This window comes from Nerophis lumbriciformis, linkage group LG11 (genome assembly GCF_033978685.3).
Source record: "Nerophis lumbriciformis linkage group LG11, RoL_Nlum_v2.1, whole genome shotgun sequence".
In the NCBI taxonomy this organism is placed as follows: domain Eukaryota; kingdom Metazoa; phylum Chordata; class Actinopteri; order Syngnathiformes; family Syngnathidae; genus Nerophis; species Nerophis lumbriciformis.
Genome location: NC_084558.2, coordinates 48936234 through 48962696, shown reverse-complemented (window position 1 = coordinate 48962696; position 26463 = coordinate 48936234). Strand labels below are relative to the sequence as shown.

The 26463-nt window shown below is 36.7% G+C and overlaps 1 protein-coding gene across 1 annotated transcript; it reads left to right on the top strand.

Annotated features, from left to right (window-relative positions):
* Positions 1-5296: 5296 nt before the first annotated feature.
* Positions 5297-22498, top strand: crhbp (corticotropin releasing hormone binding protein). The gene is made up of 7 exons (XM_061966283.2): positions 5297-5380; positions 5461-5557; positions 9532-9689; positions 9752-9962; positions 14532-14677; positions 15911-16031; positions 22104-22498. The coding sequence occupies exons 1-7, from the start codon at positions 5300-5302 to the stop codon at positions 22256-22258; spliced, it is 969 nt and encodes a 322-aa protein (XP_061822267.1). The 5' UTR covers positions 5297-5299; the 3' UTR covers positions 22259-22498.
* Positions 22499-26463: the final 3965 nt, after the last annotated feature.

Below are 26463 nucleotides of genomic sequence, written 5' to 3'. Positions count from 1 at the left end.
ATAAAGATGTTGACTTTTTTTTTTTTTTTTTTTTTTGAATGGCAAATAAATACAACATTGAAGATGCTTTAAAAATGATAAAGGATGTGAATTCAAGTGATCTGGAGCAGCTGGAGGAAGATGATGAATAATGTTGGGTGTTTTTTATGTTTGGAAATAACATGATATTTTGCATTATGTTTTGGTTGTTACAAATATGATACAAATTGAAATCAGTATTAACAGTTAACTGGTTGATGTAATGTGAAACTACTTAATATTTTATAGTAAAACCGTGTTTAAAAAATGTGTGTATCAAATTTGAAACAGCAGGTATATAAGGTCATTTAACTCTAACATTAGTCAATTGGTATTTTATTGCGCTTCATGCATTATAAATACCATCAAGCAACATACATCTTTAGATTTTTCTATATAACGTTTACATTCCGCAAAATGGTATACCCATTTTGCTGTCTTATTTGTGGTGACCATCCAGTGTGATGCAATCATAAAAAAAACATGAAAACAAAAGGACACACAAGAGTGCAGAGCTCCTGCAACCAGCAGCCACGACAACGGTGCCATCTTGTTTTAATGAAATGCTGAGCCCTTTAACGACAATTGTATCATAAATGATACGTACGTTTTTGAGCCCTCTACATCACCAGTGTCAATACTTTTTTCCTGGAAAGCCTGACGTATCTGATCAGATGCATGCATTCAACGTATAGTCCACACGAGGGCAGTAACTGACTAATTAGAGGGCTGTCCACAAGATTGCCACAAAGAGAGACATCTGATTTTCGAGGAGAAACTTTTACACATTTTTAAAGGGATAAGGCAAGAATTGTTTTTTTTTTACTGACACATCAGTATAAACAGTTAGTTGGTTGGTGTAATGTGAAACTACTTAAATTTTTTTAGTAAAACCGTGTTTGTGTGTGTATCAAATTTGAAACAGCAGGTATATAAGGTCATTTAACTCTACATTAGTCAATTGGTATTTTATTGCATTTCATGCATTAAAAATACCATCAAGCAACATACATCTTTAGATTTTATAGTAAAATCGTGTTTAAAAATGTGTGTATCAAATTTGAAACAGCAGGTATATAAGGTAATTTAACTCTGCATTAGTCAATCGGTATTTTATTGCATTTCATGCATTATAAATACCCCCCAGCAACATACATCTTTAGATTTTTCTATATAATGTTTACATTAACCCATTTTGCTGTCTTATTTGTGAGGACCACCCAGTGTGTTGCCATCATAAATGATAGCTTTCTGATTTTTATGAGAGAGAGAAAAAAAAACACATGAAAAAAATACATAAAGATGTTTTTTCTATTGGCCCTGTGGGCGTATGATAATATTTGACGGAAATTTCAAGCTTGACACACACACACACACACACACACACACACACACACACACACACACACACACACACACACACACACACACACACACACACACACACACACACACACACACACACACACACGTTTCCTTGCTACCAGCGGTGTGGATTACACTTGAATGCTCTGACCTTTGCAGGCCACCACGCTGGCTGACAAGTGTCCACTGGGAGTGAGGTCCTTGAATGCAACATTACCAATGACGCTTTGTCACCATGAGATGAGAAATCTTACCGAGTATTTCCTCAATGAGCGGACGAAACCCGCGCGAGTCTTCCATTTGTGCACCTTGTGACACCTGACCCGAGCCGCTTCACGGTGCTGGTCGGGTTTCGCCGTTCCAGCGTCACGCGGGGAAGCCTTGAAATCGGTTTGGTGCGGGTGTTGTCCAGGTGCATGTTGTGTAATTGGTTCCTGCATGGAACAAAGATGGCAAAAGTCAATGTCCAAAGAATGTGTGGCTGATTAGAATTATTCCTATGATTTGAATGTATTAAAATCTGAGGCTAGGTCACACATTCGGTCAGCAACCCGCGGCTCTAGAGCCACATGCCCTGGTGGCTCCATGGAGCTTTTTTGAAAATGTATGGAAATGGCAAAAAAAAAGGGGCTAAAAAAAATGTTTTTTGTTGTAATAAGGTTTGTGTAGGAGGACAAACACGACAGAAACCTTCCTAATTGTTCAATATGTTTGTGTTTATGCTTCACTGATGAGAGTATTTGGCGAGCGCCGTTTTGTCCTACTAATTTCAGCGGCCCGTGAACTCACCGTTGTGTGGACTGTGAGTCAGCCGTTTGTTTACACGCACGACTTTCTCCGACGCTGCCACAGAAAGACGTGTTTTATGCCGCTCCTTCTTTGTCTCATTTTGTCCACCAAACGTTTTATGCTGTGCGTGAATACGCAAAGGTGAGCTTTGTTGATGTCATTGTAAAAATGTGTAGAATAAATATTATATATAAACATTTCTGTCAACGAAGAAATGCGTCAGCCTGCGACACAGTCATTTTGATAGTAGGCTAATATAGCCACTTACATCATGTGTGGCCATCATTATAACACTTATATAAGACTTTTAAAGTAATTTTGATAGTAGGCTAATATAACTAATATAGACACATCATGTGTTGACTTCATTATTACACTTATATAAGACTTTTAAAGTCATTTTGAAAGTAGGCTAATATAGACACTTACATCATGTGTTGCCTTCATTATAACCCTTATATAAGACTTTTAAAGTCATTTCGATAGTAGGCTAATACAGACACTAACATGTGTTGACTTCATTATAACACTTATATAAGACTTTTAAAGTCATTTTGAAAGTAGGCTAATATAGACACTTACATCATGTGCTGCCTTCATTATAACCCTTATATAAGACTTTTAAAGTCATTTCGATAGTAGGCTAATATAGACACTAATATGTGTTGCCTTCATTATAACACTTATAAAATACTTTTAAAGTCATTTTGATAGTAGGCTAATATAGACACTTACACCATGTGTTGCCTTCATTATAACACTTATATAAGACTTTTAAAGTCATTTTGATAGTAGGCTAATATAGCTAATATAGACACATCATGTGTTGCCTTCATTATAACACTTATATAAGACTTTTAAAGTCATTTTGATAGTAGGCTAATATAGACACTTACATCATGTGTTGCCTTCATTATAACACTTATATAAGACTTTTAAAGTCATTTTGATAGTAGGCTAATATAGACACTTTCATCATGTGTTGCTTTCATTATAACACTTATATAAGACTTTTAAAGTCATTTTGATAGTAGGCTATAATAGCTAATATAGACACTTACATCATGTGTTGTCTTCATTATCACACTTATATAAGACTTTTAAAGTCATTTTGATAGTAGGCTAATACAGACACTTACATCATGTGTTGCCATCATTATAACACTTATATAAGACTTTTAAAGTCATTTTGATAGTAGGCTAATATAGCTAATATAGACACTTACATCATGTGTTGCCATCATTATAACACTTATATAAGACTTTTAAAGTCATTTTGATAGTAGGCTAATATAGACACTTACATCATGTGTTGCCTTCATTATAACACTTATATAAGGCTTTTAAAGTCATTTTGATAGTAGGCTAATATAGACACTTTCATCATGTGTTGCCTTCATTATAACACTTATAAAAAATGTTGAGTTGCCGACCCCTGTGGTCGATGAACAGATGAGTGACAAATATAAAAGCTTCAAACACGTTGCCGAGTTACAGCGCCTTTTAGCTATCTGCGTAAAGTTGACAAACATCCCTTTAATGGACATCTGCTTTTAGTCATAAATGTTGCCAGTTCCCAAAACAAAACCCAAATAGCTTTTTCTCCAAGTAGCTAATAGTGACCAAAGTTGCTATTCTGCCAAGCAAGAAGAGGAGATAGAATCTGAGCTAACTGACATTGTTTTGAAATTCTCAGTTGCTACGTTTTATGATGTTAATAATAATGTTTAATAATGTTCATAACAATGTTTTATAATGTTAATAATAATGTTAATGTTTTATAATGTTAATAATGTTTAATAATGATAATTTAAAAAATGTATCACGTTAATAACGTTTAATAATGTTAATAACAATGTTTTATAATGTTAATAACATTGTTTAATGTTAATAACAATGTTTTATAATGTTAATAATAATGTTTAATAATGTTAATGTTTTATAATGTAATAATGTTTAATAATGTTAATAACAATGTTTTATAAGGTTAATAATGTTTAATAGTTAATAACAATGTTTTATAATGTTAATAACAATGTTTTATAATGTTAATGTTTAATAATGTTTTATAATGTTAATAATAACGTTTAATAATGTTAATAACAATGTTTTATAATGTTAATGTTTAATAATGTTTTATAATGTTAATAATAACGTTTAATAATGTTAATAACAATGTTTTATAAAGCTAATTATGTTTAATAATGTTAATAACAATGTTTTATAATGTTAATAATAACGTTTAATAATGTTAATAACAATGTTTTATAATGTAATAATTATGTTTAATAATGTTAATAACAATGTTTTATAATGTTAATAATAATGTTTAATAATGTTAATAAAAATGTTTTATAATGTTAATGATGTTTTATTTTAATAATAACGTTTAATAATGCTAATAACAATGTTTTATAATGTTAATAATAATGTTTAATAATATTAATAACAATGTTTTATAATGTTAACAATGTTTTATAATGTTAATAATAACGTTTAATAATGTTAATAACAATGTTTTATATGTTAATAATAATGTTTAATAATGTTAATAACAATGTTTTATAATGTTACCGTCATAATGTTTAATAATGTTATTAAAAATGTTTTATAATGTTAATAACAATGTTTTAAAATGTTAATAAGAACTTTTAATAATGTTAATAACCATGTTTAATAATGTTAATAGTGTTTAATAATGTTAATAACAATGTTTTATAATGTTAATAATAACGTTTAATAATGTTAATAACAATGTTTTATAATGTTAATAATAATGTTTAATAACAATGTTTTATAATGTTAATAATGTTTTATAATGTTAATAATAATGCTTAATAATGTTGGACTGGTTGGTGCGTCACTTGGGGGCTTTAGTAAAGCCATTTAATTTCTTCTTCTGCTCCGAGAACAGTTTTCCCCCCCGACAGGATTAGTCCTCCATCACGTCTTGTGTGATCTTCTTTACGGATCATCTCCTCCCTCCTCCTCCTCCTCGTGTCACTCCTGGCCTTCGTCACAACTACGCCATCAGCGGGGGACTCGGGGGTGTCCCACATGTGTCAGGTGGTCTTCAGAGAACTTATAAAAGCTCCTCCCCGACTCGCTGCGCCTTGGACTTGCAGACATGGAGCACACTTTCCGGCAGCAGGTCTTCATCCTGCTCTTGAGTCTGAGCGTCCTCAAGGGAGACTGCAGATACCTTGAGGTATATCATCATCGTCATCATCATCATCATCATCATCATCATCGTCACGCATCTGACTCCCTCTTTTCTCCTCGGGGCAGGACAACGACATCCTGAAGGATGAACTGTATTCCTTTTTCAACTCGGAGCTGCGCGGGGAAACGCCAGCAGAGTTCCTCATGTACCAGAGACCCCTGCGTAAGTCACTATACCACTTGGAATGTAGCCATACGACACACCTGACCTGACCTGACCAGACCACTCTTTCTCACCTACTGTACCAACTCAACATCCTCAATAAGTGCTTTTGTCATCTTCTATCTCAACTTAGCTAACTTACTGTACGTGTTTTTGTAATCATCTACGACAACTTAGCTAACTTACTGTAAGTGTTTTTGTAATCATCTACACCAACTTATCAAACTTACTGTACGTATTTTTGTAATCATCTACGCAAACTTAGCAAACTTACTGTACGTGTTTTTGTAATCATCTACGACAACTTAGCTAACTTACTGTAAGTGTTTTTGTAATCATCTACACCAACTTATCAAACTTACTGTACGTATTTTTGTAATCATCTACGCAAACTTAGCAAACTTACTGTACGTGTTTTTGTAATCATCTACGACAACTTAGCTAACTTACTGTAAGTGTTTTTGTAATCATCTACACCAACTTATCAAACTTACTGTACGTATTTTTGTAATCATCTACGCAAACTTAGCAAACTTACTGTACGTGTTTTTGTAATCATCTACGACAACTTAGCTAACTTACTGTAAGTGTTTTTGTAATCATCTACACCAACTTATCAAACTTACTGTACGTATTTTTGTAATCATCTACGCAAACTTAGCAAACTTACTGTACGTGTTTTTGTAATCATCTACGTCAATTTAGCGAACTTACTGTACGTGTTTTTGTAATCATCTACCTCAACTTAGCGAACTTACTGTACGTGTTTTTGTAATCATCTACATTAACTTAGCTAACTTACTGTACGTGTTTTGTAATCATCTACGTCAACTTAGCTAACTTACTGTACGTGTTTTTGTAATCATCTACGTCAACTTAGCGAACTTACTGTACGTGCTTTTGTAATCATCCACGTCAATTTAGCTAACTTACTGTACGTGTTTTGTAATTATCTACGCCAACTTAGTGAACTTACTGTACGTGTTTTTGTAATCATCTACCTCAACTTAGCTAACGTACTGTACGTGTTTTGTAATTATCTACGTCAACTTAGCTAACTTACTGTACGTGTTTTTGTAATCATCTACGTCAACTTAGCAAACTTACTGTACATGTTTTTGCAATCACATACTCATGCATGCTACATGTTTTTGCAATCATTTCCGACAATTTTTTTAACAAACGTGGTTTTGTTATTTTGCTTTGACAATTTAGTTTTTAACAAACCTAACTTACTGTACATGTTTTTTGCAATCTACGGCAATTTAGTCTTTAACAGACCTAATTTACCGTTTGTGTTTTTGCAGTAATTTAGTCTCTAACAAATCAAATTTACTGGACGTGTTTTTACAATCATTTCTGACAATTTAGTCTCTAACAAAGCTAACTTGCGGTATGTGTTTTTGTAACTACCTACTACAATTGTGTCTTCAACTGAGCTAATTTACTGTACGTATTTTTGCAATAATTTCCGATCATTTGCTTTTTGAACAAAGTAATCTATGTGGTTTTGTAATTACCTATGACAATTTAGTTTTTAACAAAGCTAACTTACAGTATGTGTTTTTGCAATCACATACAACAATTTAGTCTTTAACAGACCTAATTTACTGTTCGTGTTTTTGCGATTCTTTCCGACAATTTAGTCTTTACCAAACCTAATTTGTGTTTTTACAATCGTTTGACAGTTACATTTTTAACAAACCTAATGCATTCTACATGTTTTTGCAATCATTTCCGACAAATTTCTAAAAAAACGTGGTTTTGTTATTTTGCTATGACAATTTAGTTTTTAACAAAGCTAAATTACTGTACGTGTTTTTTGCAATCATCTACGACAATGTAGTTTATAACAAAACACATTTTCTGTATGTGTTTTTGCAATAATTTAGTCTAACAAATAAAATGTATTGTACGTGTTCTTGCGATTCTTTGCCATAATTTAGTCTTAAACAAACCTAATTTACTATGCGTGTTTTTATAATAATTTCTGACAATTTAGTCTCTAACAAAGCTAACTTACGGTATGTGTTTTTGTAACCACCTACTACAATTGTGTCTTCAACTGAGCTAATTTACTGTACGCATTTTTGCTATCATTTCCGATCATTTGTTTTTTTAGCGAAGTAATATACAAACCCCGTTTCCATACGAGTTGGGAAATTGTGTTAGATGTAAATATAAACAGAATACAATGATTTGCACATCCTTTTCAACCCATATTCAATTGAATGCACTGCAAAGACAACATATTTGATGTTCAAACTCATAAACTTTATTTTTTTTTTGCAAATAATAATTAACTAAGAATTTCATGGCTGCAACACGTGCCAAAGTAGTTGGGAAAGGGCATGCTCACCACTGTGTTACATCACCTTTTCTTTTAACAACACTCAATAAACGATTGGGAACTGAGGAAACTAATTGTTGAAGCTTTGAAAGTGGAATTCTTTCCCATTCTTGTTTTATGTAGAGCTTCAGTTGTTCAACAGTCCGGGGTCTCCGCTGTCGTATTTTACGCTTCATAATGCGCCACACATTTTCGATGGGAGACAGGTCTGGACTGCAGGCGGACCAGGAAAGTACCCGCACTCTTTTTTTACGAAGCCACGCTGTTGTAATACGTTCTGAATGCGGCTTGGCATTGTCTTGCTGAAATAAGCAGGGGCGTCCATGAAAAAGACGGCGCTTAGATGGCAACATATGTTGTTCCAAAACCTGTATGTATCTTTCAGCATTAATGGTGCCTTCACAGATGTGTAAGTTACCCATGCCTTGGGCACTAATGCACCCCCATACCATCACACATGCTTGCTTTTGATCTTTGCGTCGATAACAGTCTGGATGGTTCGCGTCCCCTTTGGTCCGGATGACACGATGTCGAATATTTCCAAAAATAATTTGAAATGTGGACTCTTCAGACCACAGAACACTTTTCCACTTTGCATGAGTCCATCTTAGATGATCTCGGGCCCAGAGAAGCCGACGGTGTTTCTGGATGTTGTTGATGAATGGCTTTCGCTTTGCATAGTAGAGCTGTAACTTGCACTTACAGATGTAGCGACCAACTGTATTTAGTAACAGTGGTTTTCTGAAGTGTTCCTGGGCCCATGTGGTGATATCCTTTAGAGATTGATGTCGGTTTTTGATACAGTACCGTCTGAGGGATCGAAGGTCACGGTCATTCAATGTTGGTTTCCGGCCATGCCGCTTTCGTGGAGTGATTTCTCCAGATTCTCTGAACCTTTTGATGATATTATGGACCGTAGATGTTGAAATCCCTAAATTCCTTGCAATTGCACTTTGAGAAACGTTGTTCTTAAACTGTTTGACAATTTGTTCACGCAGTTGTGGACAAAGGGGTGTACCTCGCCCCATCCTTTCTTGTGAAAAGATGGGGAAGCTGTTTTTATACCCAATCATGGCACCCACCTATTCCCAATTAGCATGCACACCTGTGGGATGTTCCAAATAAGTGTTTGATGAGCATTCCTCAACTTTATCAGTATTTATTGCCACCTTTCCCAACTTCTTTGTCACGTGTTGCTGGCATCAAATTCTAAAGTTAATGATTATTTGCAAAAAAAAAAATGTTTATCAGTTTGAACATCAAATATGTTGTCTTTGTAGCATATTCAACTGAATATGGGTTGAAAAGGATTTGTAAATCATTGTATTCCGTTTATATTTACATCCAACACAATTTCCCAACTCATATGGAAACGGGGTTTGTACATGGTTTTGTAATTACCTATGACAATTCAGTCTTTAACAAAACTAACTAACTGTATGTGTTTCTCTTATATTTTCCGACCATTTTTCTGACGTACGTACGGTGTGACGCGTTAAATATTTGTCGGACAGCCACAATTGCTGTCAACACAATAGGGTGACGGAGGTGAATACCCACACACGTTACGCCTCCAAAGCGTAAAAACAAGGAGAAGCAGCTAACCGGTGTGGACGTGTGGCAGGTTGTCTGGACATGGTGTCCGTGGAGGGTCGCTTCACCTTCACGGCGGAGCAGCCCCAGCTCAGCTGCGCCGCCTTCTTCATGGCGGAGCCCCACGAGGTCATCAGCGTGGAGTACGACAGCGTGGACATCGACTGCCAGGGTGGAGACTTCATCACGGTGAGGCTGCCGCCGCCACCGCCAGGCGGTCCCCGTCGTCCTGACCTCTTCGTCCCCTGCAGGTGTTTGACGGCTGGGTGATGAAGGGGGAGAAGTTCCCCAGCTCCCAGGACCACACGCTGGCCCCGCACGAGCGCTACGTGGGCTTTTGTGACTCCGCCTCCGCCAGAAGAAGCGTGCGCTCGTCGCAAAACGTGGCCATGATCTTCTTCCGCCTGCACAACGCCGGCAGCGGCTTCACCCTGACGGTCAGGAAGCTGGCCAACCCCTTCCGTGAGTACTTTTTCCTGTCCTGATAAAAGTTCCACTTCCTTTAACTGCCTTGAATTAGGGATACCGATACGGTGCCAATTCCTGTTACCTGGGAATCGATACCGGTACCGATTTTTGTTACTTTTGTATGGGTCTTGCTTTCTTTACACATTTGAGTCTCATTTGCGATGCAGTTGCACTTCCAAGACATTAGATGGCAGTAGTGTACAGGCTATCTATTGTATGTTGTCTAACCAGGAAGTAGCTTTTTCCAGGAAGCTGAGTGTGTTATGTTGCGCCCTACAAAGTGTCTGTACTGTAAGTATTGTGCTTTTTTTTTTTTTTACACACGAGCCGTTTGATTGTAACGTTCAATCATGGTTTTCCTTACCAAATTTGGAGGGCGCCATGTAAAATCGCTAATGCTAATAGTAGCCTGTCTATGGCAAATCCAGTGTAAATGAGCATCAAGCTAGCGCATTTTGGAAGAGCGGAGCCTTAGTTTACGTTTGAGTGTTTTCTACCTGACATTACGTAGTTTGACTGAGCTGCTCGAGTGCCGCTTGACTGATTGTTTACGTTAGCCGGTGTTTAGCCTGCAACCGGATGGGACGTCACGTGCAACAAAGGTGTCAAAATATAGCAATGTTTCATTTTACGAAAACTGATACCCGGTTATACCGATGGAATTCGTTCTGTGCCTATAAAAGTACAGAATTAAGTAACCATCCCTAATAATAATTCTGAGATAGGCTAAAATATCAATCATAACATATCATAGCAATTCTAGGTAAAGGCTATCTATTGTATGTTGTCTAACCAAGAAGTAGGTTTTTCCAAGAAGCTGAATGCGTTATGTTGCGCCCTACAAAGTGTTTGCACTGTAGGTATTGTGCTTTTTACACACAAGCTGTTTGATTGTAACATTCTATCATGGTTTTTCTTACCAAATTTGGAGGTGTTGAAATCGCCATGTAAAATCGCTAATGCTAATAGTAGCCTGTCTATGGCAAATCCAGTGTAAATGAGCATCAAGCTAGCGCATTTTGGAAGAGCGGGGCCTTAGTTTACGTTAAAATGTTCTCTACCTGAACATACACCATTCAACATACTATTTATTGTATGTTGTTTAACCAGGAAGTAGCCTTTTCCAGGAAGCTGAATGTGTTATGTTGCGCCCTACAAAGTGTTTGTACTGTAAGCATTGTGCTTTTTCTACACACAAGTTGTTTGTTTGTAACATTCAATCATAGTTGTCCTTACCAAATTTGGAGGTGTTGAAATTGGCGCGCTCTACCTTTCACATTTTTCACCCGATTCAAACCGTTCCAACTTCAAAGTGCTTGACAAATTCCAAAAATTGCCAGATTTCCCAGAATTCCAGGTTTACCGGGACATTTTTCCTATTCAAAATGAAATTACATTTTTCAAACTTCCACCATTTTCAACCGATTCAAACCATTCCACCTTCAACATATTCCCCTCATCCTGTAAATTCTAACTATCCTTTTTCCAAGTTCAAATATATTCCAGGAATTCCCAGATTTCCTGTTTTTTCAAACCCTTTATTCTGGCGACTACTCCTTCCACATTTTTCAACCCACTTCAACCGTTCCACCGTCCAAACATTCCTCTTAATCAGGACAAAAAACAAAGTTGTTTTTCCAACTGGAAAAAATCCCGGTTTTCTAAACTTCCAGGAATTCCTTAATACCATTTCTCAATTAAAAATGTTGCTACTTCAACATTTCTCAACCTATTTGAAAAATTCCAACACCAACCATTTCAACCCATTCTGAACATTCAAATCTTTTAACATTTTCCAAAAAAGTCCCGCTTTTCCCGAAATTCCCAAATTTCCAGGAAGTTCCCATTGAAATGAATGGGACATTTTTCAAAGTTCCACAATTCCCATATTTTTCATCCGATTCAAATCGTTCCAACTCCAAAATATTCAGCTTGTTCAAACAATTTTTAAAAATTCCCGGTTTTCCCGAAATTCCGTAATACCATTTTTCAATTGAAAAAGTGTTGCTACTTCAACATTTCTTGACCGATTTAAACAAATCCAACACCAATCAATTCAGCTCATTCAGTACATTCATACTCCTAATAATTTTTTTTAAATCCTGCTTTTCCCGAAATTCCCAAATTTCCAGGAAGTTTCCATTGAAATGAATGGAACATTTTTCAAACTTCCACCATTTTCACATTTTTCAACCGATTCAAACCATTCCACCTTCAACATATTCCACTTATCCTGTAAATTCAAACTATCATTTTTCCAAGTTCAAATATATTCCAGGAATTCCCAGATTTCCCATTTTTTCAAACCCTTTATTCTGGCGACTACTCCTTCTACATATTTCAACCGTTCCACTGTCCAAACATTCCTCTTAATCAGGACAGAAAACAAAGTTGTTTTTCGAACTGGGAAAATTCCCGGTTTTCCCAAAATTCCAGGAATTCCTTAATACCATTTCTCAATTAAAAATGTTGCTACTTCAACATTTCTCAACTTTTTTGAAAAATTCAAACACCAACCATTTCAACCCATTCTGAATATTCAAATCTTTTAACATTTTCCCCCAAATTCCTGGTTTTCCCTAAATTCCAGGAATTCCTTAATACCATTTCTCAATTAAAAATGTTGCTACTTCAACATTTCTAAACCTATTTGAAAAGTTCCAACACCAACCATTTCAACCCATTCTGAACATTCAAATCTTTTAACATTTTCAAAAAAAATCCCGCTTTTCCAAAAATTTCCATGAAATTCCCATTGAAATGAATGGGACATTTTTCAAAGTTCCACAATTCCCACATTTTTCATCCGATTCAAACCGTTCCAACTCCAAAATATTCAGCTTGTTCAAACAATTTTTTTTTTAAATCCCGGTTTTCCCGAAATTCTGTAATACCATTTTTCAATTGAAAAAGTGTTGCTACTTCAACATTTCTTGACCGATTTAAACAAATCCAACACCAATCAATTCAGCTCATTCAGTACATTCATACTCCTAATAAATTTTTTTAAATCCTGCTTTTCCCGAAATTCCCAAATTTCCAGGAAATTTCCATTGAAATGAATGGAACATTTTTCAAACTTCCACCATTTTCACATTTTTCAACCGATTCAAACCATTCCACCTTCAACATATTCCACTCATCCTGTAAATTCAAACTATCATTTTTCCAAGTTCAAATATATTCCAGGAATTCCCAGATTTCCCGTTTTTTCAAACCCTTTATTCTGGCGACTACTCCTTCCACATTTTTCAACCCACTTCAACCGTTCCACCGTCCAAACATTCCTTTTAATCAGGACAAAAAACAAAGTTGTTTTTCGAACTGGAAAAAATCCCGGTTTTCCTAAACTTCCAGGAATTCCTTAATACCATTTCTCAATTAAAAATGTTGCTGCTTCAACATTTCTCAATCTATTTGAAAAATTCCAACACCAACCATTTCAACTCATTCTGAACATTCAAATCTTTTAACATTTTCCAAAAAAGTCCCGCTTTTCCCAGGAAGTTCCCATTGAAATGAATGGGACATTTTTCAAAGTTCCACAATTCCCACATTTTTCATCCGATTCAAACCGTTCCAACTCCAAATATTCAGCTTGTTCAAACAATTTTTAAAAATTCCCGGTTTTCCCGAAATTCCGTAATACCATTTTTCAATTGAAAAAGTGTTGCTACTTCAACATTTCTTGACCGATTTAAACAATTTCAACACCAATCAATTCAGCTCATTCAGTACATTCATGCTCCTAATCATTAAAAAAAAAAAATCCCGCTTTTCCCAAAATTCCCAAGAAGTTCCCATTGAAATGAATGGGACATTTTTCAAAGTTCCACAATTCCCACATTTGTCATCCGATTCAAACCGTTCCAACTCCAAAATATTCAGCTCGTTCAAACAATTTTTAAAAATTCCCGGTTTTCCCGAAATTCCGTAATACCATTTTTCAATTGAAAAGGTGTTGCTACTTCAACATTTCTTGACCGATTTAAACAATTCCAACACCAATCAACTCAGCTCATTCAGTACATTTATGCTCCTAATCATTTTTTTTTTTTAAATCCCGCTTTTCCCAAAATTCCCATATTTCCAGGAAGTTCCCATTGAAATCAATGGAACATTTTTCAAAGTTGCACAATTCCCACATTTTTTAACCTATTTCAACCATTCCGACATCAACACATTTCACTCATCCAACTAACACTTTCCCAAGTTCCAAACCAAATTCTGGTTTTCCTATTACTACATTCTGTCAGCATTTCACTTCAACTTCAGCATTGGAGCATTCATCTAGTTGAAATTGAACTCGAGCCATCATCTCGCAGGCCAAATTGAAGATGCCGGCGGGCCGTATTTGGACACCCCAGATTTAGGAGATTGTCTGGCCATACTCTCTCTAATTGGTCAAAATCCCCTCGCGTGGCGACAGGGCGCCATGTTGGGGACCGACTCTGAAACCGAGTTGGCCATACTCTCTCTGAACAATGGCCCTACGGTTAAAAAACGCTGCCCTATAACTGTTTTGGACCCTGGATTAAAGATGTCCCCTGGCCTCCCTTGCAGCCTGCAATGTCCTCTCCCAGTCACCAGAGGGCAGTTACACCATGGTGATCCCCCAAGAGCACAGGAACTGCAGCTTCTCCATCATCTACCCTGTGGAGGTCGACGTCTCGGAATTCACCCTGGGGCTCCGTAGCAACTTCCCAAAGGTAAGGGAGCTTCCTCTCGGGTATAAGGAATGAACGACTGAGTACTTTGAAGTATTGCTGGCCCACATTTTGGTACTTTGTCCCTAATGTGCTCATTAGTTGGGTGAGGAGATGATAATATTAGCGTTCTCTGACCCTGAGGTGAGTTTGGAGATTAAGCGGAACCTCTTAAAGGGGAACGGCACTTTTATTTTTAATTTTGCCTATCGTTTACAATCATTATGAGAGACAAGAACACTTTTTTTTTTTTTTTTTTTTAAAGATTTCAAAGATAGAAAAACGCTAGGAAAATTATATATATATATATATATATATATATATATATATATATATCCATCCATTTTCTACCGCTTGTTCCCTTCGGGGTCGCGGGGGGCGCTGGAGCCAATCTCAGCTACAATCGGGCGGAAGGCGGCGTACACCCTGGACAAGTCGCCACCTCATCGCAGGGCCAACACAGATATATATATATATATATATATATATATATATATATATATATCCATCCACATACATATATATATAGATATATATATGTGTATTAGGGTTGCAACTAACGACTAATTTGATAATCGATTAATCTGTCGATTATTACTTCGATTAATCGATTAATAACCGGATAAAAGAGACAAAATACATTTCTATCCTATCCAGTATTATATTGGGGGGGAAAACAGCATACTGGCACCATACTTATTTTGATTATTGTTTCTCAGCTGTTTGTAAATGTTGCAGCTTATAAATAAAGGCTTATAAAAAATAAAAAATAATTTAAAAAAAAAAAAAAAAAAAGCCTCTGCACATGTGCATAGCATAGATCCAACGAATCGATGACTAAATTAATCTGCAACTATTTTTATAATCCATTTAATCGATTAGTTGTTGCAGCCCTAATATGTATATGTATACATATGTATATGTATATACACACACACACACACACACACACACACACACACACACACACACACACACACACACACACACACACACACACACACACACACACACACATATATATATATACACACACACACACACACACACAAAATGCAAATATTTCAGAATGATTCCCACCAATAAAGTAATATTTGTGTAAATTAAATAATTCTGATCTACCGGTACATCCATTTTTAGTATAGCTGCACTGTCGTTCATGGATTGCTCTGTGTGCATTTCAACTTTTAACATTTTGTTTTTAAAATGAATTGAGTAGAACTGAATTTTCCACAGAGGTCCATGTTGGGATGTGCGTCCCAATCAGGGGATTTTGTGCAACTGCTGGGAGGAAATGGTCTGGACACGTCCAAGCTGATGCCCATCACGGATATATGTGTCGCCTCTCCTGGTCCCAGTGAGTACTGCAGTCATTACCCAAGTAAAAATGTAAAAAAAAAAAACAAATAAAAAAAGAAGCTTCATCAGGGCTAGTTCTAGGCAGGCAGTAACATTGCCTTCTTCATAGAATTTTGTTATTAGCCACAGTATGGTCTTGATTCACTAAGATACAAATACCACGCGCTAAAAATCTAAATACATTTTGGTACCGGTACCAAAATATTGTTATCGTGTACTATCACCATGGAGACACCCATTTACTGCACATGCATGTTTCCCTATGGCGTTTTGCTATGTTTTCAAACATGCAGGAGACATCTACCACTTTTTATGGGCATTTTAGAAGCAGTCGTGCAGTGCATCTACATTGACACCATTTCTCTTTTTTTTTTAACCGCTGAAGGTGCATGGGAGAGAGGCCGCACTGAATCTGAAGCTTTTTTCATTGAAGGAATAGTTATTTTTTGCAAATATTAGCTCATTTGGAATTTGATGCCTGCAGCATGTTTCAAAAAAGCTGGCACAAGTGGCAAAAAAGACTGAGAAAGTTGAGGAATTCTCATCAAACACTTATTTGGAACATCCCACAGGTGAACAGGCTAACTGGGAACAGGTGGGTGCCATGATTCACAAACGAGGGTTACCATTTTGTAAACAAATGCGTGAGAAAATTGTTGAACAGTTTAAGAACAACATTTCTCAACGAGCTATTGCAAGGAATTTAGGGATTTCACCATCTACGCTCTGTAATATCATCAAAAGTTTCTGAAAATCTGGAGAAATCACTGCACGTAAGCGGCATGGCCGAAAACTAACATTGAATGCCCGTGACCTTGGATCCCTCAGGCGGTACTGCATCCAAAAGCGACATCAGTGTGTAAAGAATATCACCACATGAACACTTCAGAAAACTACTGTCAGTAACTACAGTTGGTCGCTACATCTGTAAGTGCAAGTCAAAACTCTACTATGCAAAGCGAAAGCCATTTATCAACAACACCCAGAAACGCCGCCGGCATTGCTGGGCCCGAGCTCATCTAAGATAGACTAATGCAAAGTGGAAAAGTGTTCCGTGGTCTGACGAGTCCACATTTCAAAATGTTTTTGGAAATTGTGGACGTCATGTCCTCCGAAAAACAAAGAGGAAAAGAACCATCCGGATTGTTCTAGGCGCAAAGTTCAAAAGCCAGCATCTGTGATGGTATGGGGGTGTATTAGTGCCCAAGGCATGGGTAACTTACACATCTGTGAAGGCACCATTAATGCTGAAAGGTACATACAGGTTTTGATGCAACATATGTTGCCATCCAAGCAACATTATCATGGACGCCCCTGCTTATTTCAGCAAGACAATGCCAAGCCACGTGTTACATCAACGTGGCTTCATAGTAAAAGAGTGTGGGTACTAGACTGGCCTGCCTGTAGTCCAGACCTGTCTCCCATTGAAAATGTGTGGCGCATTATGAAGCCTAAAATACCACAACGGAGACCCCCGGACTGTTGAACAACTTAAGTTGTACATCAAGCAAGAATGGGAAAGAATTCCACCTGAAAAGCTTCAAAAATGTGTCTCCTCAGTTCCCAAACGTTTACTGAGTGTTGTTAAAAGGAAAGGCCATGTAACACAGTGGTAAAAATGCCCCTGTGACAACTTTTTTGCAATGTGTTGCTGCCATTAAATTCCAAGTTCATGATTATTTGCAACAAAAAAAATGAAGTTTCTTAGTTCCAAAATTAAATATCTTGTCTTTGCAGTCTATTCAATTGAATATAAGTTGAAAAGGATTAGCAAATCATTGTATTCTGTTTTTATTTACCATTTACACAACGTGACAACTTCACTGCTTTTGGGGTTTGTAGTTTATTGTCATGTCAGCTGCATCATGACTCAAAGTTTCTGCATTCTCCACTTATTTAGACACTTATTTCCACTCTTTTTTTCTCAAGTTGTGTTTTACTCTACCAACTAACAGAGAACTTTTACATTGTATTTATTTCGTTGTGTGCTCTGAGCAGTCAGCATGTACACACCTGCTAATGATGATAGATGACGTAATTGTTTTCATCAGCGTTTTAAACAGAAATGGCAACTCCTCATTTGGACAGAACGCCCGAAGCAGCTTTAACTTACAGTTGTGTCGATATCGTCACATAGCGTCGAAATAAAAAGTGTCCCATTGTCTTCATCCCAGGTGTTCACGTACGACGTAGAAACAAAATCCACACCTTTTTAGTTTTGGCGCTGCCGGTGAGACGTTCAATTTACACTTCCTGGTCTCAGAAAGAAACGCCTCTGATTGGCCCACCTTCGTCGCGAACTCCCGCCCTCTGTCAGAGTGTCGGCTATTCAAGCACTGTGATTGGATGTATTCTTTGAACTTGTCCCACCCATTTATGTGACGATTTCAAATGTGATTGGATTACAACTTTTTGTCTCGTTTTTAATTGGTCAACACTGGTTTTAGTGAGGGGGCAGGGGTGTGTTTGTGTGTGGGATCCATACTTGCCAACCCTCCCGAATTTTCCGGGAGACTCCCGAAATTCAGCGCCTCTCCCGAAAACCTCCCGGGACAAATATTCTCCCGAAAATCTCCCGATTTTCAGCCGGAGCTGGAGGCCACGCCCCCTCCAGCTCCATGCGGACCTGAGTGAGGACAGCCTTTTCTTTATGACTTACTTACATACTTTTTAGTGTTTGGTCTTCTAATGTTTGTGTAGTACAAACCCCAAAAGCAGTGAAGTTGTCACGTAACTAGTAAATAAAAACAGAATACAATGATTTGTTAATCCTTTTCAACTTATATTCAATTGAATAGACTGCAAAGACAAGATATTTAACGTTCACACTGGTAAAGTTTGCTATTTTTTTTTGCAAATATTAGCTCATTTGGAATTGGATGTGTCAGGTTCAAACACTGATGACATCTATTAAACAAGACAAGAGGCAAAGAATCAAGCAGAGACAGAATTCAATGTGGTTCAGTGAGGAGAAATGTGCACATCTGTACCATACTTGCCAACCCTCCCGAATTTTCCGGGAGACTCCCGAAATTCAGCGCCTCACCCGAAAAACCTCCCGGGACAAATATTCTCCCGAAAATCTCCCGATTTTCAGCCGGAGCTGGAGGCCACGCCCCCTCCAGCTCCATGCGGACCTGAGTGAGGACAGCCTTTTGTCATGACGGGAGGACAACAGGGTGACAAGAACTAAATCATCCAGACTAGAGATACATTGTATTATTATGTTTATCTTACCTAAAAATAAATATATTTATCAATTAAAAAAAATAAAAAATAAATACATTTTTACTATATTTTGCTAAAAACATCAAAATTAATTGTATTTTTATTTATTTTTTCTGACTCCTTATTACATCCAGCCATAGAATTATACATTAAAATAAACATATTTGAAATCATTAATTTTAAATGATCATAATAATTCATTTAAAATGACCATATTTAATTATTAAAATAATTGCTTGTTTATCAACAACTTTAGCATTTTATTCATTACATTTTGAAGATCTCAGAAGCCAAGTTATGTTATATTCCTTAAGATTTATTTATGCAAGTTTGAAGTATCAATTATCTAAACACAGTTTTGTTTGCATACTTTCAGGATGTAGATATATATATATATATATATATATATATATATATATACATATATATATATATATATATATATATATATATATATATATATATATATATATATATATATATATATATATATATATATATATATATGTATGTATGTATGTATACTTGTATACTTGACTTGGTGAATTCTAGCTGTCAATATACTCCTCCCCTCTTAACCACGCCCCCCCACCTCCCGAAATCGGAGGTCTCAAGGTTGGCAAGTATGGTGGGATCTGACAGGTTTTTATTTATTATTGCTATTTGGATTTACACTGTATGAAAAACAATTTGAAAAGGAATTTTACCTTTGCAACCTCATTATATTATTGGCTAAGTTTTATATTCATATATGTAAGTTTCTCAATACCCGACCTATTTTTTGTGCCTTTAAAAAAGAATGAGAATTCTACGTTAAAACACTCTCTACCTCTAACAACCAAAAGGCTGTGAAAAAGATTATGCTGTGCTATGGCTTTGCACTTTGTTATATATATATATATATATATATATATATGTGTGTATATATATATATATATATGTATATATATATATATATATATATATATATATATATATATATATATATATATATATATATATATATATATGTATATATATATATATATATATATATATATATATATATATATATATATATATATATATATATATATATATATATGCGCTGTTTTGTACTGTTTTTGTACTTACTTTGATTATTATTTCTCAAGTGTTTGTAAATGTTGAAATTTATAAAAAAAAAAAAGGTTTATAAAAATTAAAAAAAAAAAGTTTTTTATTATTTTTATTTTTTTATTTCTTATTATTATTATTATTTCATTTTTTTTGGGCACTCACAAAGGAACTAAAGGAAAACCCCCCAAAAAGATGTTTGCGTATAAAAAACAATCACTTTATTACAATTAGGCTGAAAAAAAAACCCCAATGAAAACACGACTACTTTACAAGTACAAATGGTCTTTTTCACTTATATTTACATTTTTTTCTTTGACATTAATAAAAAAAAAACATACATATACACATTCTGTACATATACAAGTACATATACATGCATACACTCATGCACATAATCACGTTTCATCAAACATACATTAACGTTGTTGCCCTAGGGGAAACTGGGTAACACATGGCACACTGACAAAGCTTAACCTATTGTTACTATAACAATCTACAAGGTTAATATAGGTTGCTTCTCTTTCTTCGCCTCAATTTTTCTGCATTCTTTTGTATCTCTAGTTATCATTACGTATATGTATTGTTGCATTTGAACAACTGTATTGTTGATAATAGAGGTCAATTATTGGTATTGTTCATTATCAATAGCGCTATTTCTATTGGTATTTGTATTGATCCATTTGTAGTGTAATAATGCTCATCGTCATTTCTGTATTATTTATTTCACTAATTGCTTCTTTGCTATCACTTTTACCATCATATTTGTACACATCCTATTTGCTGATGTTGCTCCGATATGGGCATCTACATCAACTATATGATTTGCGTGAGAAGCTGGACAGGACAACAACAAAAATAAAATAAAATAAAAATACGAACATGTTTACAGTGTATTTTCTGGAATAAAAAAACAAATGACTCTATATTAACGTGCACTATTCTCCATTCATGATCTCAAGACAACAAGGGAATTTGACATGTGACTATTTAAGAACACAGCTGGAAATCAACACACTTCAGATTTGTTCTCTCGTGTCATGTTGGGGGCTCGGCCGAGGGGTCGTGCTTAGTTTTTTAACACTGAACATTTCAACAATTGAATAGCAAAATTAGAATCTCACCAGGGTGAAGTGGGACCTGACAGGTGATGGACAGAAAAGAGAGAAGATGACGTCATACGAGTCCATTTTTCAGCGGATTACCGTGGATCGTTTTATCAACTTGCAATATGTACGTTTGTGGGTATTGTTGCGTCTGACCAGTCTACCTCTCAGGGAATTAAAGTCACTGGCCAAGTTCTTTCGATGACATATATGCTGAGTAAGAAGGACCATCAAGACAGAATAGGAATATTATCAAGTTTTACTGAAGCTTCAGGAGACCAGCCCATCACCAATACAGTCATACCGGCTTCTCGAATTGGTCTAACATTCAATTGGAAATAAACTACTTCTTGAATCGGAAAACAGCCCCCCACCCCCCAAAAAAAAGTAATGCCTCCCCCTTCCCCAACACTGATAAGATAAGGAGGAGGATGCATCTTTCTCACATTCCAATGCCTAAAACACTACACAGACTTCTGCAAACAAAGAGAAACTGGTATACATGGAAAAATACTAGCTGATCCAAACATGACTATGAATAAAGAAATAACTCTTAAACATATATGCATTCTCCACAGTATATTGAAAAAACTTGGAACATTTAGATTTGAGGGGGGTGTGTTTTTGTGTTTTTTGCACAGCCCGCGTGAAGGTGGGCTGCGACAACACGGTGGTGCGGATGGTGTCCAGCGGCAGGTTTGTCAACAGGGTGTCCTTCAGCTACCGCCTGCTGGACAACCAGGAGGTGCAGCAGCTGAGAGTCAACAACGTGGAGGACTTTTGTTTCAAGGACTGAGGGCCGTGCATCAGGGAGAGCATCAGTGTCAACACAACCCAAAGACCAGCTCCCGTTCTGTCTGTTCTATAAACTGTTGTGGCTTCCGTAGCCTTGGTTTGATCTTTATTGTGTGTTCGTGACCACCAGTGTGGTCATGTGACAACATGAATGGAACACATTGTCTGCTGTTACGTCCACACACAACATCCACTGCAATTTCTATACACAACTTTTTTGTAATAAAAAGACACTGCATGACCAAGCACTCCTTTCGAATGTCTTCTTGCCTCACACGAACATTCTGAACTACACAACCATCAACAACGCAACCATCAACACCAGAACCAACAACACATCCAACAACAACACATCCATCAATAATACATCCATCTAAAAGACAACCATCAACAACACAACCATCAACAGCACATCCATCAACAACACAACCATCAACAACACAACCATCAACAAAAACATCAAAAATACAACCATCAACAACACAACCATCAACAAAACCATCAACAACAGAACAATCAACACCAGAAACAACAACACAACCGTCAACAACATCCATCCATCCATTTTCTACCGCTTATTCCCTTCGAGGTCGCGGGGGGCGCTGGAGCTACAATGGGGCGGAAGGCGGGGTACACCCTGGACAAGTCGCCACCTCATCGCAGCCGTCAACAACATATCCTTCAATAATACATCCATCAGCAACACAACCATCAACACAGTAACTATCAACAACACAACCGTCAACAATGCAACCATCAAAAATAGAACCATTGACAAAGCAAACATTGACAAAGCAACCATTGACGACACAACCATCAACAAGACAACCATTGACGACACAACCATCAACAAGACAACCATTGACAACGCAACCATCAACAACACAACCATCATCAACACAACCATCAACAACACAACCATCAACAACAGAATCATCCACATCACAACCATTGACAACACATCCATCAATAATACATCCATCAACAACACAACCATCAACAACACAACCATCAACAAAACCATCAACATCAGAAACAACAACACAACCGTCAACAACATATCCTTCAATAATACATCCATCAGCAACACAACTATCAACACAGTAACTATCAAAAACACAACCATCAACATTGCAACCATCAAAAATAGAACCATTGACAAAGCAACCATTGACTACACAACCATCATCAACACAACCATTGACAACGCAACCATCAACAACACAACCATCAACAACACAACCATCAACATCACAACCATTGACAACACAACCATCAACCCCACATCCATCAACAACACATCCATCAACAACACAACCATCAACCACACATCCATCAACAACACATCCATCAACAACACAACCATTGACAACACATCCATCAATAATACATCCATATACAACACATTCATCAATAATACATAATCAACAACACAACCATCAACACAGTAACTATCAACAACACAACCATTAACAATGCAACGATCAAAAACAGAACCATCGACAATGCAACCAATGACAACACAACCATCAACAACACAATCATTGATAAAGCAACCATCAACAACACAACCATCATCAACACAACCATCGACAACACAACAATCAACAACACAACCATCGACATCACAACCATCAACAACACATCCATCAACAACAGATCCATCAATAATACAACCATCAACAACACAACCATCAACAACAGAACCATCCACATCACAACCATTGACAACACATCCATCAATAATACATCCATCAACAACACAACCATCGACAAAACCATAAACAACAGAACCATTAACAACACAAACATTAACAAAACCATCAACACCAGAAACAACAACACAACCGTCAACAACACATCCATCAATAATACACCCATCAAGAACACAACCATCGACACAGTAACTATCAACAACAGAACCATCGACATCACAACCATCGACAACACATCCATCAATAAAACATCCATCAACAACACATCCATCAACAACACAACCATCAACATCACAACCATCAACAACAGAACCATCGACATTACAACTATCAACAACAGAACTATCGACATCACATCCATCAACAACACATCCATCAACAACAGAACCATCAACATCACATCCATCAACAACACAACCATCGACAACACAACCATCGACAACACATCCATCAATGATACATCCATAAACAACACATCCATCAGCAACACAACCATCGACAACACATCCATCAATGATACATCCATCATCAACACATCCATCAGCAACACAACCATCAGCAACACAACCATCAACAACAGAACCATCAACATCACAACCATTGACAACACATCCATCAATAATACATCCATCAACAACACATCCATCAACAACACAACCATCAGCAATGCCAAATATGGTGTTATGTCTGACTATAGTGACGTATGACCTCATACATCAGAGCTGGGCAAATATTTTGACTCGGGGCCACATTGAGAGAAAAAAAGTGTCTGGGGGGCCAATGTGTATGTGTGTATAAATGATATATACACATGTAGCTGTAAAAACTTACTGTACAGTATGTGTGTTGGGGTCCCTTTTTTTCCAGGAACACTAAAACCAAAAGTCACAATGTCTGATAGAGTTCTAAAAAAGTTATGACAGACCACCTCAAAAAAACAGAATGGAATTTTACAGTTTTTTACTGAATGGGACACCCAATATGTACATGAAAATAAAGAAAGTGGGATTCACAATATTAACTACGAACAATAAAACACTGAATATTAACAACATATGAACATATTTTACTTCTCAGACCAGCTCCTCCATAGTTGTGTATCTTTTACAATCAAGCAAAACACAACAAAAATGTAAAAAAAAAACAGCAAATATGAGTGTAAAGTGTAATAAACACCGACAATATGATGTATTATCACGTAAAAATATCCTCACAGAAACGTCCAAAATGTACCAAAAGAAAGTATTTCCAGGAAAACGTACTTCCTGTTAGCAGGAAAGTGTCCCAGTACTTTTGTCCATCTTAGAAAATTACTCGAGCTCTTAAAGACACAGCTGCACATGTGGGGGGATGTTTCCTCATCCAGACCCCCCCGGCCATCTATCTGGAGGAATGATGGTTTCAAGAAAGAGGGGTAGGGGGATAATGGAGGGCAGGTGCTTTATCTATGACACACACCTGCAGCCTTTGTTACTAATAAAAAAAAAAGGTGTGTGTGTGTGTGTGTGTGTGTGTGTGTGTGAGTGTGTAATCCCTGATGGTCTTCAGCTAATTGACTTCAGGCTAGTACTTTAATCTTTTTTTTTTCTTTTTCAGTCAGGAGGATTACGCAGAGAAAACAAGTGAGGAATGGTTCGAGGAGTCCTTTCTTTATTTATCTTTGTGTATAACGACAACAAATACAATACAATAGTACAAAACCCAAAAGCAGTGAAGTTGTCACGTTGTGTAAATGCTAAATAAAAACAGAATACAATAATCTGCAAATGCTTTTCAATTTATATTCAATTTATATGCAAAGACAAGATACGTGGCTTGGTATTGTCTTGCTGAAATAAGCAGGGGCGTCCATGGTAACGTTGCTTGGATGGCAACATATGTTGCTCCAAAACCTGTATGTACCTTTCAGCATTAATGGTGCCTTCACAGATGTGTAAGTTACCCATGTCTTGGACACTAATACACCCCCATACCATCACACATGCTGGCTTTTACACTTTGCGCCTATAACAATCCGGATGGTTATTTTCCTGTTTGTTCTGGAGGACACGACGTCCACAGTTTCCAAAAACAATTTGAAATGTGGACTCGTCAGACCACGGAACACGTTTCCACTTTGCATCAGTCCATCTTAGATGAGCTCGGGCCCAGCGAAGCCGGCGGCGTTTCTGGGTGTTGTTGATAAATGGATTTCGCTTTGCATAGCTGAGTTTTAACTTGCACTTACAGATGTAGCGACCAGCTGTAGTTACTGACGGTGGTTTTCTGAAGTGTTCCTGAGCCCATGTGGTGATATCCTTTACACACTGATGTTGCTTTTTGATGCAGTACCGCCTGAAGGATCCAAGGTCACGGGTATTCAATGCTACGTGCAGTGATTTCTCCAGATTCTCTGTACCTTTTGATGATATCACGGAGCGTAGATGGTGAAATCCCTAAATTCCTTGCAATAGCTGGTTGAGAAATGTTGTTCTTAAACAATTTGCTCAGG